Source organism: Panicum virgatum, chromosome 5K (genome assembly GCF_016808335.1).
Source record: "Panicum virgatum strain AP13 chromosome 5K, P.virgatum_v5, whole genome shotgun sequence".
NCBI lineage: Eukaryota > Viridiplantae > Streptophyta > Magnoliopsida > Poales > Poaceae > Panicum > Panicum virgatum.
In genome coordinates this window covers 28004624-28023724 of record NC_053140.1, presented here as the reverse complement: position 1 = coordinate 28023724, position 19101 = coordinate 28004624, and the positions used below count along the sequence as shown (strand labels likewise).

Genomic DNA, 19101 nt, shown 5'->3' with positions numbered 1-19101 from the left:
CTCAAAAATTCCATATTCTATGTGGTACAACCAATTGTGTCCATCCACACCAGTAGCTGAAGCTAACTGACCCTTGTATTTACCTGTCAATATGGAAGCATCTATCCCAATAAAAGGTCTACAACCAGCCAAGAATCCATCAACACATGGTCGGAGAGCAACAAAAATCCTCTTGAACCTGTTTTTGTCGCCAATCCTCTCCAACTCGATCTATACGAAGCTATCAGGGGATACTTTCTCAATTTGAGCAGCCCAATTAAAGAGCAACTGAAAACTCTCCTCATATTTACCATGGATCTGCTCTAATGTTACCTTCATACCTGACCATGCCTTGGAGTATTTCAACTGAATGTCATAGTCACACTCCAATTTTTCCTTGCAGTCACTTGCACCTTTTGTTGGATTCTTCTTCAGCCAATCTGCCAACCTATCTGCACACCTTCCTTGGGTGGCCATCTTCCCTACTCTGAGTTTTGTGGTAGCACAGTTGTGTGCAGCTGGTAGCTTTTTGATCTACACAAACCAATGAAATAGGACATTATAAGATGCATAAACTACAATTTCAATAAAGAAACAATTGCCACATTAATAAAAAATAAATACCTCTATTATCTTGCCATAAAAAATCCTAGAAGCATCTATCCGCCAAGTACATCCCTCTACTTTACACCGTGCTCTAAATATTGTCTTGTCAGTAACTAGATCAGCAAACTCAAAGCCTGTCTTCATGGCGAAATGCCTAAATGCAACAATATCGGGCCACCGCCCTCCCTTCACAATTTTGGGGTTTTCTGGATCATGTATAACATGAACCTCTAGTGGATCTGCATCATTAATTTCTGCCTCAAGAGGAACACCTCCTTCAGCAGCAGCAACATCATTCGCATCAGTATTACCACATGGTTCTAGAGGAGAAGTGTTAGCAGCCTGTGCATTGTTAGTGTGCTCATCTATTGGTTGGGGTACTGGCACATACATTCCCTCGTCATCGACACCCACATACTCCTCCGCATTATCAAATATGTCTGGCTCCCTCTCAGGCTCTAGTTCAGGATCTGCATCTAGCTCTGCATCTAGTTCAGGATCTGGAGGATTAGGCTGCTCAACAATATCTGGAATAGGATTCTCATGCATATTTGGATCTGGATCTTGGTTGTTATCATCAGGAGGAATGAAACAAATCATCTCTAGGGTAACAAATTCATCAATTTCTGCAATTGTTAACCCAACCCTAGCAGAAACAATTCGCAAAAAATTACACTACGGTCGCTACTTAGACATAAGCATTCAAATTTGGTTTTTCGAGATGCATACCTCTCCTCACCGTCTTCCATGTCCTCCAAGCGGGTTGGCGGCGCGGCCTGCAACCAGGCAGGGCTCCTGGCAGGGTGGCGGCGTGCCCTGTAGTAGGGTCGCCGGTGCAGTATCCTGGCGGGCTCCACGACGCGACCTCTTGGCGGCGTGGTCTGCAGCGGAGTCGCCGACGCGGCCTCCTGGAGGGCTCCGCGACGTGGCCTCCTAGCGGGCTCCGCAACGCAGCCTCAGGCGGCCCGGCGGCGTGAGCTCCCAGCGTCCCGGCGGCGCCTTCGAGGCGGGTCATCGAGGGGGGGTGGCAGGGGTGGCAGTGCCCGTGAAAGGAATCGGTGGCAAAACAGGGGAGGTGAGCAGAGGAATGGGAGAGGGAGGGGTAAAAGTGTCTATACGGGAAAATACAAGAAAGGTATACCCTGCAGGTGGGCCCAAAGAGGGGAAAGAGGTATCTTGATGGCATATCTCCAATATGGTGAATTGTAGTAGCATATTTCCAACTTATGAAAGTTGTAATGGTATCAATCTAAATAACTCTTCTTTATATCCTCGAAGAAGCTCATCCGTGCCTTATCTCTGAGCTGTCTTTGTCTCTGCCCCCAACTCCTCTCTCATTTTCTCTCTCCGGCCGCGAGAAGACCAAGACCTTGGGGGTTCGGCGCAGGCAGGAGGTGGTCGGGGGCCGCCAGTGCAGGCGGAGTGGGCTGGGTGCCGCTGCTGCTGGCCGCGCGTCCCGGACGGGGTGCGTAGGCAGGAGCGGCTCTGCGCGAGGCCTGCACGGGCGGAGCAGACTGGGAGCCACCGGCGGGCACCGTGCATCCTTGCCGGGGGCGCAATGGCGGGAGCGGTGCGGCCAGGCCCCAACGGGCGGCGGCGCGGCAAACCCCATGCCTCGGCCGGGCAGCTCAGTGCTGTGGCGGAACCACCGAAAACTACTGGGCCCGGGTGCACTGATCTTTGTTGCTAAGCAACTCTGACCCAATTTGGCACTCACCGGTAGTTCCTCGAGTGAAGCCTCGATAAAAGCCACGCTATTCCAGGATCAGCAGACAACACTCACACGAAGGTGAGCCCAGAGATTACAACACAAACCATTTCATACATCCCAGAGTGATTGCAGCGGAAAGAAAATTTATTACAAACCATGTTCAGAGTAGTAAAGTACTACGGAGTTCCAACTAATCAATTATTCAAGTCTCATGTTCAGCGGAAGCAGTAAAGATAACCTAGCGAGATCACGTGACGCATCGATAAAGCCTGTACGAATGCGTCACTCAGAGGGAGGGTGATTAGCACCAGCTGAAGGGCCATCCCACTCAACAGACCAACCCGGAGGCAGAGTACAAGGCCAAGTAAGACTTGCAAACAGATCTTCAAAGTTAGTACCTGAAAAACAGTGCCACAAGCAAGGCTGAGTATACTAATACTCAGCAAGACTGACCCGTCACCGGATATAACATAGTCCGATAACTAGACATGCAAGGCTTTTTGGTTGGTGGGGTTTGTTTGCCAAAAATGCCGCTAAGTGTTGATCCTTATTTCAGATTTTATTTAGCCATCTTCTAGTTAGATTAACCATTCTAAGTTTGCATCCAACTCTACACAAACATGGTAGAGCAATCGTTTAATCAACCAGCAGTATTATCATCATCATGTTCCACTTGTTACTCTATGTGACCGAAATCATTAAGCAATCTCATGCCGTGAGAGGCGGACGATTCTGAATCGAATTTCAACCTGGCCAGGGGAACCTAGACCACACGCATGGGGATCGACTTCGCTCCCGCCCACGCTACTTTTCCCCTTTCTTTCCAGTCCGTGGATCCGGGGCACCCTCCCCGACTACAGAGTCCGACCACTCTGCACCCGTACGTCGCGACATAAAAATAAACCCTACTTCTACCAGAAGGGTGCGAGATCGTTCCACTCGCCGGTCCAATCAGGTACTTAAGCTTACCGATTACCATATTTCTCGGTATGTGGCTAGTACTTTCAAACGCTTAACGAAATGTGCCACACACCGCGACCTTAGCCATTTTTGACTACACCAGCGGGGTATCACAACTACACAACCCCGCTCGTTGTCCTTACATTTCAACAGGAATTAAAGTCAGTACAATTCCTATTTGCTCGCGAGAGGCAGGAAACCACTCGACTTCTACCGTGCCTATTTAGCATGGCAACTAGTCGATAAAAAGATCCGGTATCAAACATAGGTTCTTAGGGATCATGCATATAAGGTTTTCGATCAACGCCTACAAAACTTAAATGCAGAAAACAAAATATTACAATACATTAATAAATAGATAGCGGAATGATAATTCGGAAAATAGTGGGATTATGCTCCGGGGCTTACCTTCTTGGGCACTGTCAGGCAGAAAAGCTTCTGGGGCTTGGCCCAGGTCTTGAGACAAGTTAGTACAATTCAGATTAATCTCCTGCTCCGCACGAGAGTCCGCGGGCACCAATTCGTAGTCACCGTCGACGAGATTAACCGTTTCTATATGCAATGCAAGATTATGAGTTATTCATGGATAACAATTTCTTTCCTTCACGATAAAGTTGTAGTCCAACGAAAGTTAATTTAGTGACGATTTCACATTTCATTACATGGGCAAACGTTTATAGAGTAGTAAACATAACTACGTTTATTCATGAATGGGTGGGGTTTTGGGTTTTCATTTTTAACTTCAACACATAGCATGCTTTCATTATTTCTTAACAACACAACTACTAAAGAGTTAGTGATGAAACACTAAAGTAACTCAGATCCAAACTTGAACATTCCTGGTATAAATTTCAGCATCTACCATAGAGCAAAAACTATAACTATTCATGTAATGGATTACTCTAGTTGCTTCATCTTTTTGTACAGAATGTTCAAAATGGGTTCTGGTGCTACAAAGTTTATGGAAGCAACTTCAAAGCATAAACTCAGCACTGAAATTTTTCCAGATTTTATACACTTATACAGCAGAGGTGATAAAAAGAATAAAAACAGCAAGCCATTAACAAAGATTAATTCTACAGAAAGTTTCACTAAGTATTTGGTTCTCAAAGTTTTACCAGAGACTATTCATGAGTTAGCCATGCTCCAGAAAATTTTTCAAGATTTAACTCACTATGATAAATTAATTATTCAGTTAACTTAGCATGAGTTTGCATAAATTTCTCAAGGTTCATTTGACCAGTATTGCATCTGAACTTTTTATTATAGGTAGAACATACTCTAAACAAGATCGTGCCCAAAAATCATGACCAGAAACATTGTAGATTACTCAAAACAAAAATAGAAAACCTAGCCCTAAGATGCTAAGCATGATTATTCGACAAATCCAAACTCCGTAACTACAGCTCAAAATTTTTAGACAGGAACACAGAGCTAAAAAGAGACTCCACAAATAAATATGGATTTTTCTGAGTATCAGAACTATATATGAAGAATTAAGTTGATTAAACAAGCATAAATCATGGTATATAGCAAATCAACTCTAATAAATCTGAAATTTAGGTATTAACAGTATTTTAGTTCTACATGCACGCAGTAAAAATTCCAGAGCAAGTTCATGTGCATATTTTCCAGAATTAAATCGAGAAAGCTAACAACAGATTAGAGAATCTTGACTGTTCTAACATGATAACTGTTTTGGTTTGGTGTCATATTTTTACTGTGATTTTAGCATCCCATTAGTGATAATATATCGAAAAATCAAGGTCATTTGATGAGCAGAACTTCATGAACATGCATAAGGTGGTTTTCTTAATCTTTTCCCTAGATTAAATTCGGTTGAGTTTCTGAAATTGTGAATGTTACAAAATTTGTAGATGTTGTTACAAGGATTCCAGATCAGTTGAGTTTGCATTTTTCTGATTTTTTTGTGATTTGTTTCGCATTTTAGAAGTTCACTGGTATACACTGGATTACTTTCAGAAACACCCTTAAACAAAAAAAACAAATTACAACCGGGTCCTTCGCCGGCCTTCTCCGCCGTGGCATCTTGCCGGTGGTGTTCTGCGGTGCAGGGCTTACCGGGGCTGCCACGGGGAGGCGCGTGGGAGAGAAGGGATCGAGGAACACCTACCCTGGTCGACGTTCGAGTGTTTGGTGCACGGGTTCGAGCTCGTCGGCGTTGATGGCGGGTCGGTTGTTCGGTTCGCCGGCGCTGGGGGTGATGGAGGGCTCGGGGTAGGGGAACAGGGCGCGCACGAGCACCGCGTGAGCTCGAGGAAGCTTCTGGGGTAGCTGTCGTGCTCGATCTTCTTCGGAGCCGGCCGGTCCGCGGTGAGCCTGACTGGGAGGTGGCAAAGCTGTTGCGGTGGTCGGTGGGGGCAATGTGGGGCTGGGCTAGCCGGTCCGCGAGAGCTGGATCTCGGCGGCCATGGCGGAGCGGCGAGAGGAGGAAGAAGGGGGAGAAATGGCGCGACTGTGGGGTGCTGGGGGTCTTTATAGGCCAAGGAGCTCCTGGGGAAGGAATGCAGTGACTGGGGGCGGTCGATTTGGCCCTGAGCGACTCGACGACGAGCGGGCGTAGGAGGCAGCGGCGCTGCGCCGGCCGGGGTGTCGTGGCGGCTCAGGAAAGGGCCTGGGACGCGTGTGCGCGCGAGGAGGTGCCAAGGGGCGGGCCAGGTGGCGCTGAGAGACTCCCCAGGGTCCATTTGGCCATGGGCGCACGGTGGACGAAGTCCACCGGCGGCGTACGGCGGGCGGCGCGAACAGAGCAGGCCGGGGGAGAGAGAGATGGAGATAAGGGCATATTTGTGATTTCTGAAATTCCAGGGACCTCTCGGTAATCAAAAATTATCTCCTATTTGGAGGGCTCAAATGGAAAAGTGTTGAATACCACTTTTGCATAACTTTTCAATATCTACAACTTTCGTGTTATGCAAATTTTCATTTGAAACTCACATTTCGAACTATTGGTACATTTGCATATTTGCACAAAAGGACTTTAGTTTTGTTCAGTTTTTGACTTGATTTTGGCTGAAGTTCAATTGAGCACATGTCAATTGAAACACCTCTCATGAGCCAACAAAAATTTTGTGCACATTTTTGAATTAAATTTTGAATAGCTTTTTACTCCTTTTTCTTTTTCCTTTAATTTGTTTTGTATGATTTGTCTTTTATTTGATCCTTTCTCTTTGAATTAATTTCTCAAATTTTTCTTTTAACTTTAACTAAGGTACATTGATTGTATTTAAATGTGCTAACACCTGAGGTGTCACAACCTACCCCCCTTAAAAGGAATCTCGTCCCGAGATTGGATGATTGAATTGAGATGGGGAAAATGATATACCTGAGGTGGAGCTAAGGAAACCCGGATAATGTCGATTAAGATAATCCTTCGTCTCCCAGGTGGCTTCTTCTTCAGTGTGATGAGACCACTGAATTTTATACATTTTTACCACCTTTCGACGAGTACCTCTCTCTTTTTGATCCAGAATTCTGAGTGGATATTCGGTATATGAGAGATCGGGCTCCACTAAAATTTCCTGTTGATTAAGGATTTCCGTAGGAACTCGAACACATTTCTTGAGTTGGGATATGTGGAAAACATTATGGATGGCGGCAAGTCGTGAAGGAAGTCGCAAACGATAAGCCACGGGTCCACATTCTTCAATGATTTCATATGGCCCGACATAGCGAGGTGTGAGCTTACCCCTGACTCCGAAGCGTTGAACGCCTCGAGTTGGGGACACTCGTAAATAGACATGGTTACCAACCATGAACTTCAAAGGATCCCTTCTTTTATCGAAATAACTCTTTTGCCGAGACTGGGCTGCTCGGAGATTTGCTTGTACTATTTTTACTTTCTCTTCAGCCTCGACCACTAATTCAGGTCCAAAGATTTGACGTTCTCCAGTGTGGGACCAACTCAAAGGGGTTCGACACCGTCGACCATACAAGGCCTCGAAGGGTGCCATCTTCAGACTGGCCTGATAGCTGTTGTTATAAGAAAACTCAGCCAAGGATAAAACATTTGTCCCAGTTTTTGTCATAATGGATGACACATGCTCGAAGCATATCCTCAAGAATTTGATTCACCCTTTCAGTCTGTCCGTCAGTCTGTGGATGGTAAGCTGAGCTTCGAATTAATTTAGTTCCGAGAGCCTCTTGGAGTTGCTCCCAAAACCTTGCCACAAACTGAGGACCACGATCCGATATAATTGTTTTGGGTATACTGTGTAGGCAGACAATCCGATCCATATAGATTTCAGCATATTTCTTGGCTCGATATTCAGTATGTACTGGAATAAAATGAGCAGTCTTTGTGAGCCTATCAACAATGACCCAAATGGAATCATGGTGCTGAGAAGTATTTGGTAAGCCTACGATGAAATCCATGCTGATATCTTCCCATTTTCATGACGGAATTGGTAGAGGTTGGAGAGTTCCAGCAACTTTCAAGTGACTAGCTTTCACTCTCTGGCAGGTGTCACATTCTGCGACATATTTGGCAATCTCTCTCTTCATGCGAGTCCACCAAAAATTTTGTCTGAGATCTTGGTACATCTTGGTGCTACCCGGATGAATAGAAAATTTAGAGATATGTGCTTCGTCCAGGATTTGTTTCCGCAGCTCATGATTCTTTGGAACGACTAGGCGATCCTCGAACCACAAAATTCCTTTATGGTCCACTCGGAAACACTTATATTTATTTTCACCTTCTACTACTTTCTGCTTGATGATACCAACACTTTTGTCGTGTAATTGTGCCATGATGACCTTGTCATAGAGTGTCGGTTCCACCGAAATATGATTCAAAGAGCCCTGAGGAATGATTTCTAATTTCAGCTTTTGCATTTCAGCACACAATGTGTCATTATACGACTCCACTGAAAGGCAATTGCAGTGAACCTTGCGACTGAGCGCATCGGCTACCACATTAGCTTTGCCTGGATGATAATGAACTTCCAGGTCATAATCTTTGATTAATTCCAACCATCTTCGTTGCCTCATATTCAGCTCACTTTGAGTGAAAATGTATTTGAGACTCTTATGGTCGGTATAAATATTGCAATGAGTGCCCATAAGATAATGTCTCCAAAGCTTGAGAGCATGAATAACTGCGGCTAGCTCAAGATCATGAGTGGGATAATTTAGCTCGTGTGGCCGAAGAGCTCGGGAAGCATATGCTATAACCCGATTGTCTTGCATCAGAACACAACCAAGACTAGTACCTGAAGCATCACAATAAACATCGTAGGGTTTATTGTTGTCAGGTTGAGCCAAGAGTGGTGCAGTGGTTAGATGTGCTCTCAATGTATGGAATGCTTCATCGCACTTTGCATTCCATTTAAACTTGACATCCTTCCTTAGTAGTTCTATCAGGGGCTTAGCAATTCTGGAGAAGTCCGGAATAAATCTGCGGTAATACCCCGCCAAGCCGAGAAAACTGCGGATCTGATGAACTGAAGTAGGAGGTTTCCAGTCCATCACTTCTTGTACTTTGCTGGGATCAACTGAAATGCCTTCACTAGATATAGTGTGACCCAGAAATTTGACCGTGTCCAGCCAGAATTCACACTTGGAGAATTTTGCGTACAGCTTATGATCTCTGAGACGTTGAAGAACAATGCGCAGATGTTGCTCATGTTCTGCCTCATCTTTGGAATAGATCAGAATGTCGTCAATAAAAACAACGACAAACTTGTCAAGTTCCGGCATAAATACCGAGTTCATGAGATACATAAAATAAGCCGGAGCATTTGTGAGACCGAAAGACATAACCAAGTACTCATAGAGACCATATCTGGTTGAGAAGGCGGTCTTGGGAATATCACAAGGCCGAATTTTAATTTGATGATAACCCGAACGAAGATCAATCTTGGAGAAGATCTTTGCTCCAGCCAATTGATCAAACAGTACATCAATGCGGGGAAGTGGATATTTATTTTTGATGGTCACCGCATTGAGAGGCCGGTAGTCAACACACAACCTCAGACTGTCATCCTTTTTCTTTACGAACAATGCTGGGCAACCCCAAGGTGAAGCACTTGGGCGAATAAAACCCTTCTCCAGAAGTTCTTGCAGCTGGATTTTTAATTCGGATAATTCTTTAGGCGGCATTCGGTACGGCCTTTTTGAAATAGGGGCTGTACCAGGTTGAAGTTCAATGATAAATTCGATATCCCGGTCTGGCGGCATACCAGGTAAATCATCTGGAAACACATCTACATATTCACGGACTACCGGAATATCTTCGAGACGAATATCTTTCATGGCATAGGCACAAGAGTTGTTGCATTGGTGATGAGGTAAATATAGAACCGAATGACCATGAGTGGGAGAATTTATCTCTACGGCTCGGGAAGAGATATCTAACATTACCCCATGTCTTTTCATCCAATCCATTCCCAGAATAATGTCCATACCTTCTAGTGGCAACAGGATTAAAGTGGTAGGAACAGTTTTACTACCCAAACTAAGTGGCGCATTACGAACGATTTGGTTTGATGCAACTTTACCACCCGGAGTAGATATCATAAATGACCCTTTCGTGTGCCGAAAATCCAACCCAGCCCTTGCTCCGAATTTAGCACTAGTGAAGCTATGGGATGCACCAGAATCGAATAAGATAACTGTGGGGTGTTGGTTTATAGAGAATGTACCCGACATGATTGGTGCTCCCTCGGGAAGTTCAGCAAGGTTGGTGAAGTTAAGTCGGCCCTGCCTGACTTGAATGGTTTGCCTCTTGCCCTTATTCTGATCGTTTCTGCGAGAAGCCTGCCCTTGAGTTTGTCCCGCCTGGGGGCACATCTTGGCAAAGTGATCCGGACTCCCGCATCGGAAACAACGGTTATTATTATCAGGGCGAGCGGCTGGCTGAGTATTCGGCCTAGGGCCGTTCTGCTGCTGCTGCGGTGCAAATCGAGCTTGCTGAGGAAACCCGAATCGAGTCTGCTGCTGCTGTTGAGGAGGTCGAATAATCCAACGCCCTGGCTGAGGGGCCTTCTGAGAGGGTGCGGGTGGGCTATTCTGCACAATACGATACCTCGGTGCAGAGGCACTCGAGGGTCCAGCAGGTGCCTTGCACTTCTTTTCAACGCGGTGTGCAGAAATAAGATCCTCCTGAGAGATAGCCATATTCACCAATTCATTGAAGGAGTCCGCACGGACAAGATTTAGCCTTTCTTGTAACTTGGTGCTAAGGCCTCGACGGAAGCGTTCACGCTTCTTAGCATCGGTATCCGCGTGATGTCTAGCATATTGACACAATTGATGGAATACTTGGGCATACTGCACCACAGTACGAGTGCCCTGAGTTAAGGCCAAGAACTCGTTGAGCTTACGGTCAAGAAGTCCAGCTGGAATATTGTGATCTCGAAAAGCCAATTTGAATTCATTCCAATTCACCACATGATCAGCCGGTAGCATCCCGTGGTAATGATCCCACCACATACGGGCTGATCCGCGAAGTTGCTGCGCGGCGTAGCGAGTCTTGTTCGCTTCGGAACAATGAGTAGTCAATAGAGAAAACTTGGACTCGATCGTGCGAATCCAAGCGTCCGCGTCCAGAGGCTCATCCGCTTTATTGAACAGCGGAGGCTGAGTACTGAGGAAATCTTGGTAGCTTGCTTCTTGTGCGTGATGAGCATGATGCCCACCCCGCGGTTGTTGCTGAGCTTGAACCAATTGCCGCAAAATCTCCGTCTGGGCGGCAAGGACCTCAGCAATACCCACTGGTGGAGGAGGTGGAGGTGGATCGCCATTCCCCCCGGCTCCAAAACCACTAGGGGTGCCTCGAGTCGATCCCACCATCTGAAATGTGAGTACCTTTGCATTAGACCCATCATTATCATCATCTCGAATGGGAATTTTCAACTCAAGATGACATGTAAATATCCGGAAATGCTTAAATCACGTCGTGCAGAAAACCAGTGATACAAAAACGCTCATAACTGGAGTTCTGTACATGATATAAACTTGAAATTTTTACAGGAGATGGATAATTTCATGATCTACAACTTTGGTAGTCATCACAACGTCAGATTTCCAGAGTAGGTTAGTCGAAAAATTCTTTTACTCCTCCTCTGGTTTTTCTGTTTCACAGAAAACAGAGCTTCTGTAATTTGCGATTATCTCCTGCGATACTGATCCGTTTGGGCTGAAATTTTGTGAACATGTTCCCGATGAAATTTGGAACAACTTTGGTATTCAACCCAGGAGCTAAATCCGAAAGGAAAAGAGGGTAAAAATTCGAACTAGCTGCTGCCTTCAGCTTTTCACAGATCACTGATAATTAACACTAGTAGCATTAGGGGTTCATTACATCCATCGTTCTCTCATTTCTACTTGGTCACTCCTAACATCAGTACTAAGGGAGTTACTCCACTCTAAGTTAGCCTAGTAGCCATGATCCAAAAGTAGGCTACACCAAGAGGGGTCTACAAAAGCTAAGAAACAGCGCCTCGGTCTACATGTTGACCGATGCCTCACTCGCCGCGGGAGTGTGAACCTCAACCGGTGCGGGCTGCGGCGCCTGGTCCTCGGAGTCCATCTCCGAAAAGCCCTCGATCTCCTGGGGCTCGTCCTCCTCGTCCACCTGCATCTCGTCGGGAGGTGCGTGAAGGGCATCCTGCGCGTGCTGTATCGCGTGGAGCTGCCCCTGGGCCTCGTCCAACTCAAGCTGCAGGTCGTGAAACTGGTCCTCCAAAAAGTTGATTGTAGCGTCACGATCCATCACCGTGTCCTGAAGCTCGTGAACCTGACCGTGGAGCTGGGCGATAAGAGTAGCCCTGCTCTCGAGCTCGGTGCTAGCCTCCTGAAGCTGTCCATCTCTCAGCTGGACCGCCAGGTGCAAGGCCTGAGCGTGGTCCACCAACTGAGCGACGGCGTAACTCTAGTAAGTGTGAAGTCTGTAAAGGCCGTCCAAGCACATCGCTGTCGTCCGAAGTGCCCCGACCGGGTCAAGGGTAGCGACCACGTCCACGTGTGCCATCCGGTCGAGCCAAAGCGGGTCTGCCGGGTCGGGTGCAGGGAACAACCCGAACGCGGTCAGAACCACCTCCAGAGGGCGCAAAGAGCAAAAGGTGGTCATCGCCCTCATGGCGGTAAGCTCCCAAGTGTCCAGCAGGTAGTGACCGACCATCTGAGTCACGATCGGCTCCCACCCGTTGAGCGGGTGCTGCGGAATCACCATCGTCACACTGCAGCGACGAACTCCGTCCTCCACAAACTCGTGGCCATCGTAAACCGGTGGCTGGAGGTAACCAGCTGCACTCAAAAGCTCCCAAAGACAGCGGGGAAACCCTTCCCAGTGCAGGCAAGCGGAGTGCACGTGCCCCTGCGCGTCAACGACCAGCAGCTCTTCCATCTGTCCCAACAAAAGACCGATGGATCAGCTGATGGTAACAAGAACTACTAACTCTGGAACAGTGAAAGAAATGGCCAAAACTGTAGAGAACTTGCTTCAAAAATTCTCAAAAATTTACACGAGATCCCTCTGATATTAAGGAACGATTCATCTAGTAATCACTAAGCTCAATTCGGATTCCATGGGGGTGATATGCTCCGGTATTCAGAGTGATGTCAACCAGGAAAACTGAGTGTCTAGAGAGGGTGTATTTTGACTATAACTCTCAACCCAGACGTCAAAAAAATTTCAATTTTTTATGGTAAGTTCATCACTTAGTTGTCTACAACTTTCATGTTGAACGATTTTTAGTTTGAACAACTTATAAAGGTCAAAAAATTTCAGTTGTATAGACTGTTCAGAGTTAACAGTTTTACACAGGGTTGATCCAAAAATACAAATACCATTTTAGAAGGCTTCAAAAAATTTCAAATTTTTACAGAAGCTTAATAACTTAGGAAACATCATTTAGTCTTACTACCCCAAGTCGATTTGAGTAACTTAACAGAAGGTTAAAATTCGTGGAAACCCGGTTGCAGACTTTCTGGATACTCCTTAGGATAGTGTTTTAGCTGATTTGCTTGCGATTTCTCCAGAGATTTATTTGCTAACCTTTTTGAGAATGAATGCAGAACCTATACATCCTCACCAAGGAAAAATTGCCAAGTAACCTTGGTCTTACGCAATGACTTTGGTGGCATACATATTACGTCTCTCACTATATAGCTACTCGATATAGCTAGATAGCCTATAATTCGATTTCGAGTTAGCGTACCTGCAGAAGATTGACAGTATATAAAATGAACCTTTCGTGCCAGCACTCACGAAAGCGTCCCCATACATTACCGATCACTATAGAATCGGCATCCATACCATTACCGCCGTATGTACAACGTTAAGCATACATTATCGAAACAACGTATTGACTGAGTACCGTCTTTGACGGGGAATTGAATTCCAATTTCGAACCATTACTCCCCATATATTCAACCGAAGTTGGTATATGGGCAGCAGCTCAAGTAGGCCACTGCTTGAGCTCCAGCGTTCGGCTCGCATCACCGACGGGAAGGTCAGACTCCCTCAGCTGACTGAGTAAGCATACCTTCGTGGCGATGATGTAGTTGCAGAATTTAAATTACAGAATTTAAATACTGAAAGGTAATGTGCTGGAAGTTAGCCATACAATATAAGCCACCTGATTATACCCATAAGATTCCCTAGGGCTTTACGTCCTAGACTTGTCCTTGGAGATCCTAAACTCTTTCAAAAACTTTAGTAGTTTTGAAGTCAAGTTTTAAATCGTTGTTTTGAAAACCGAGGTTGCCATCTCTGGTAGGCTGTCTGCGAGCTCTGATACCAGCTGTGGCGGAACCACCCAAAACTACTGGGCCCGGGTGCACTGATCTTTGTTGCTAAGCAACTCTGACCCAATTTGGCACTCACCGGTAGTTCCTCGAGTGAAGCCTCGATAAAAGCCACGCTATTCCAAGATCAGCAGACAACACTCACACGAAGGTGAGCCCAGAGATTACAACACAAACCATTTCATACATCCCAGAGTGATTGCAGCGAAAAGAAAATTTATTACAAACCATGTTCAGAGTAGCAAAGTAGTACGGAGTTCCAACTAATCAATTATTCAAGTCTCATGTTCAGCGGAAGCAGTAAAGATAACCTAGCGAGATCACGTGACGCATCGATAAAGCCCGTACGAATGCGTCACTCAGAGGGAGGGTGATTAGCACCAGCTGAAGGGCCATCCCACTCAACAGACCAACCCGGAGGCAGAGTACAAGGCCAAGTAAGACTTGCAAACAGATCTTCAAAGTTAGTACCTGAAAAACAGTGCCACAAGCAAGGCTGAGTATACTAATACTCAGCAAGACTGACCCGTCACCGGATATAACATAGTCCGATAACTAGACATGCAAGGCTTTTTGGTTGGTGGGGTTTGTTTGCCAAAAATGCCGCTAAGTGTTGATCCTTATTTCAGATTTTATTTAGCCATCTTCTAGTTAGATTAACCATTCTAAGTTTGCATCCAACTCTACACAAACATGGTAGAGCAATCGTTTAATCAACCAGCAGTATTATCATCATCATGTTCCACTTGTTACTCTATGTGACCGAAATCATTAAGCAATCTCATGCCGTGAGAGGCGGACGATTCTGAATCGAATTTCAACCTGGCCAGGGGAACCTAGACCACACGCATGGGGATCGACTTCGCTCCCGCCCACGCTACTTTTCCCCTTTCTTTCCAGTCCGTGGATCCGGGGCACCCTCCCTGACTACAGAGTCCGATCACTCTGCACCCGTACATCGCGACATAAAAATAAACCCTACTTCTACCAGAAGGGTGCGAGATCGTTCCACTCGCCGGTCCAATCAGGTACTTAAGCTTACCGATTACCATATTTCTCGGTATGTGGCTAGTACTTTCAAACGCTTAACGAAATGAGCCACACACCGCGACCTTAGCCATTTTTGACTACACCAGCGGGGTATCACAACTACACAACCCCGCTCGTTGTCCTTACATTTCAACAGGAATTAAAGTCAGTACAATTCCTATTTGCTCGCGAGAGGCAGGAAACCACTCGACTTCTACCGTACCTATTTAGCATGGCAACTAGTCGATAAAAAGATCTGGTATCAAACATAGGTTCTTAGGGATCATGCATCTAAGGTTTTTGATCAACGCCTAGAAAACTTAAATGCAGAAAACAAAATATTACAATACATTAATAAATAGATAGCGGAATGATAATTCGGAAAATAGTGGGATTATGCTCCGGGGCTTGCCTTCTTGGGCACTGTCAGGCAGAAAAGCTTCTGGGGCTTGGCCCAGGTCTTGAGACAAGTTAGTACAGTTCAGATTAATCTCCTGCTCCGCACGAGAGTCCGCGGGCACCAATTCGTAGTCACCGTCCGCGAGATTAACCGTTTCTATATGCAATGCAAGATTATGAGTTATTCATGGATAACAATTTCTTTCCTTCACGATAAAGTTGTAGTCCAACGAAAGTTAATTTAGTGACGATTTCACATTTCATTACATGGGCAAACGTTTATAGAGTAGTAAACATAACTACGTTTATTCATGAATGGGTGGGGTTTTGGGTTTTCATTTTTAACTTCAACACATAGCATGCTTTCATTATTTCTTAACAACACAACTACTAAAGAGCTAGTGATGAAACACTAAAGTAACTCAGATCCAAACTTGAACATTCATGGTATAAATTTCAGCATCTACCATAGAGCAAAAACTATAACTATTCATGTAATGGATTACTCTAGTTGCTTCATCTTTTTGTACAGAATGTTCAAAATGGGTTCTGGTGCTACAAATTTTATGGAAGCAACTTCAAAGCATAAACTCAGCACTGAAATTTTTCCAGAATTTATACACTTATACAGCAGAGGTGATAAAAAGAATAAAAACAGCAAGCCATTAACAAAGATTAATTCTACAGAAAGTTTCACTAAGGATTTGGTTCTCAAATTTTTACCAGAGACTAGTCATGAGTTAATCATGCTCCAGAAAATTTTTCAAGATTTAACTCACTATGATAAATTAATTATTCAGTTAACTTAGCATGAGATTGCATAAATTTCTCAAGGTTCATTTGACAAGTATTGCATCTGAACTTTTTATTAAAGGTAGAACATACTCTAAACAAGATCATGCCCAAAAATCATGACCAGAAACTTTGTAGATTACTCAAAACAAAAATAGAAAACCTAGCCCTAAGATGCTAAGCATGATTATTCAACAAAGCCAAACTCCATAACTGCAGCTCAAAATTTTTAGACAGGAACACAGAGCTAAAAAGAGACTCCATAAATAAATATGGATTTTTCTGAGCATCAGAACTATATATGAGGAATTAAGTTGATTAAACAAGCATAAATCATGGTATATAGCAAATGAACTCTAATAAATCTTAAATTTAGTTATTAACAGTGTTTTAGTTCTACATGCACGCAGTAAAAATTCCAGAGCAAGTTCATGTGCATATTTTCCAGAATTAAATCGAGAAAGCTAACAACAGATTAGAGAATCTTGATTGTTCTAACATGATAACTGTTTTGGTTTGGTGTCATATTTTTACTGTGATTTTAGCATCCCATTAGTGATAATATATCCAAAAATCAAGGTCATTTGATGAGCAGAACTTCATGAACATGCATAAGGTGGTTTTCTTAATCTTTTCCCTAGATTAAATTCGGTTGAGTTTCTGAAATTGTGAATGTTACAAAATTTGTAGATGTTGTTACAAGGATTCCAGATCAGTTGAGTTTGCATTTTTCTGTGATTTGTTTCGCATTTTAGAAGTTCACTGGTATACACTGGATTACTTGCAGAAACACCCTTAAACAAAAAAAAACAAATTACAACCGGGTCCTTCGCCGGCCTTCTTCGCCGTGGCATCTTGTCGGTGGTGTTCTGCGGTGCAGGGCTTACCGGGGCTGCCACGGGGAGGCGCGTGGGAGAGAAGGGATCGAGGAACACCTACCCTGGTCGCCGTTCGAGTGTTTGGTGCACGGGTTCGAGCTCGTCGGCGTTGATGGCGGGTCGGTTGTTCGGTTCGCCGGCGCTTGGGGTGACGGAGGGCTCGGGGTAGGGGAACAGGGTGCGCACGAGCACCGCGTGAGCTCGAGGAAGCTTCTGGGGTAGCTGTCGTGCTCGGTCTTCTTCGGAGCCGGCCGGTCCGCGGTGAGCCTGACTGGGAGGTGGCGAAGCTGTTGCGGTGGTCGGAGGGGGCAATGTGGGGCTGGGCTAGCCGGTCCGCGAGAGCTGGATCTCGGCGGCCATGGCGGAGCGGCGGGAGGAGGAAGAAGGGGGAGAAGGGGCGCGACTGTGGGGTGCTGGGGGTCTTTATAGGCCAAGGAGCTCCTGGGGAAGGAATGCAGTGACTGGGGGCGGTCGATTTGGCCCTGGGCGACTCGACGGCGAGCGGGCAGAGGAGGCAGCGGCGCTGCGCCGGCCGGGGTGTCGTGGCGACTCGGGAAAGGGCCTGGGACGCGTGTGCGCGCGAGGAGGTGCCAAGGGGCGGGCCAGGTGGCGCTGAGAGACTCCCCTGGGTCCATTTGGCCGTGGGCGCGGTGGACGAAGTCCACCGGCGGCGTACGGCGGGCGGCGCGAACAGAGCAGGCCGGGGGAGAGAGAGATGGAGATAAGGGCATATTTGTGATTTCTGAAATTCCAGGGACCTCTCGGTAATCAAAAATTATCTCCTATTTGGAGGGCTCAAATGGAAAAGTGTTGAATACCACTTTTGCATAACTTTTCAATATCTACAACTTTCGTGTTATGCAAATTTTCATTTGAAACTCACATTTCGAACTATTGGTACATTTGCATATTTGCACAAAAAGACTTTAGTTTTGTTCAGTTTTTGACTTGATTTTGGCTGAAGTTCAATTGAGCACATGTCAATTGAAACACCTCTCATGAGCCAACAAAAATTTTGTGCACATTTTTGAATTAAATTTTGAATAGCTTTTTACTCCTTTTTCTTTTTCCTTTAATTTCTTTTGTATGATTTGTCTTTTATTTGATCCTTTCTCTTTGAATTAATTTCTCAAATTTTTCTTTTAACTTTAACTAAGGTACATTGATTGTATTTAAATGTGCTAACACCTGAGGTGTCACAAGTGCGGTGCCGTCACTGGCGGCCTCAAGGCCGGCGCGCAGCTGCTCGGCCGACGTGCGGGCGGCCTGGAGCGACACCGGCGTGCGGCGGCTCGACTGCAAGCTCAAGCGCATGATTGAAGGTGGAGATTGATAGGCTTTTTTTCTCATGATTGAATTGTTGTGAGCTATTGTTGTTTGGAGGAATGTGGACAAGATTGAATACAGTTAAGTTGATGATTGATGCTGATTTAATTGTTGTAATTGAACTGGGAATTTGCTAGTGTTGTAATTGATTGGGGAATTTGAGAAATGAGGCTCGCTGTGTAGGATAGAAGGAGAGGACGTCGGCCAGCTGTGACTGCTCGCCGGCCAAGCAGTCGGGTCCCACACTTTTTTTTTATTTGTGAAAATTTTTATTGATCCCGGTCGGTAGCATGACCGGGACTAAAAATACTATTTGGTCCCGGTTGCCTGACCTGGGACTAAAAGCTCTGGAACTTTAGTCCCGGATTGGCGGTCCCAGTTGGGAAACTTAGACAATAGAGATTTCCCAACCGAAACTATTTAGCTGTTCTGTAGTAGTGAATAAGTTAATTGCCGACCAACGGGCACATGATGAATTTCAATGATATGCAAATGTTTACTATTATTTAATGTTGACATAACATTATGCATAATAAGGCATGTCTGGAGGACTTTTATAATAAACACAAAGATTTTATGAGTTCCTGCATTTGGGTAAATATTTACAAACAGGCAACCACGATTATTGGATCCTTTTTCTAACATTTTTCA

The 19101-nt window shown here is 45.3% G+C and overlaps 1 protein-coding gene across 2 annotated transcripts in view; it reads left to right on the top strand.

Moving 5' to 3' along the window:
* The window catches only part of LOC120707027, a 31447-nt gene extending 12831 nt beyond the window's left edge, over nucleotides 1–18616 (top strand). Inside the window, exon 3 of one of the 2 annotated variants that reach the window (XM_039991790.1) lies at nucleotides 18318–18616. In XM_039991790.1, the coding sequence (XP_039847724.1) occupies nucleotides 18318–18440 (123 nt within the window). In that variant the 3' untranslated portion in view covers nucleotides 18441–18616. The remainder of the gene's footprint in view (nucleotides 1–18317) is intronic. The other variant, XM_039991791.1, reaches the window with a different exon arrangement.
* Nucleotides 18617–19101: the final 485 nt, after the last annotated feature.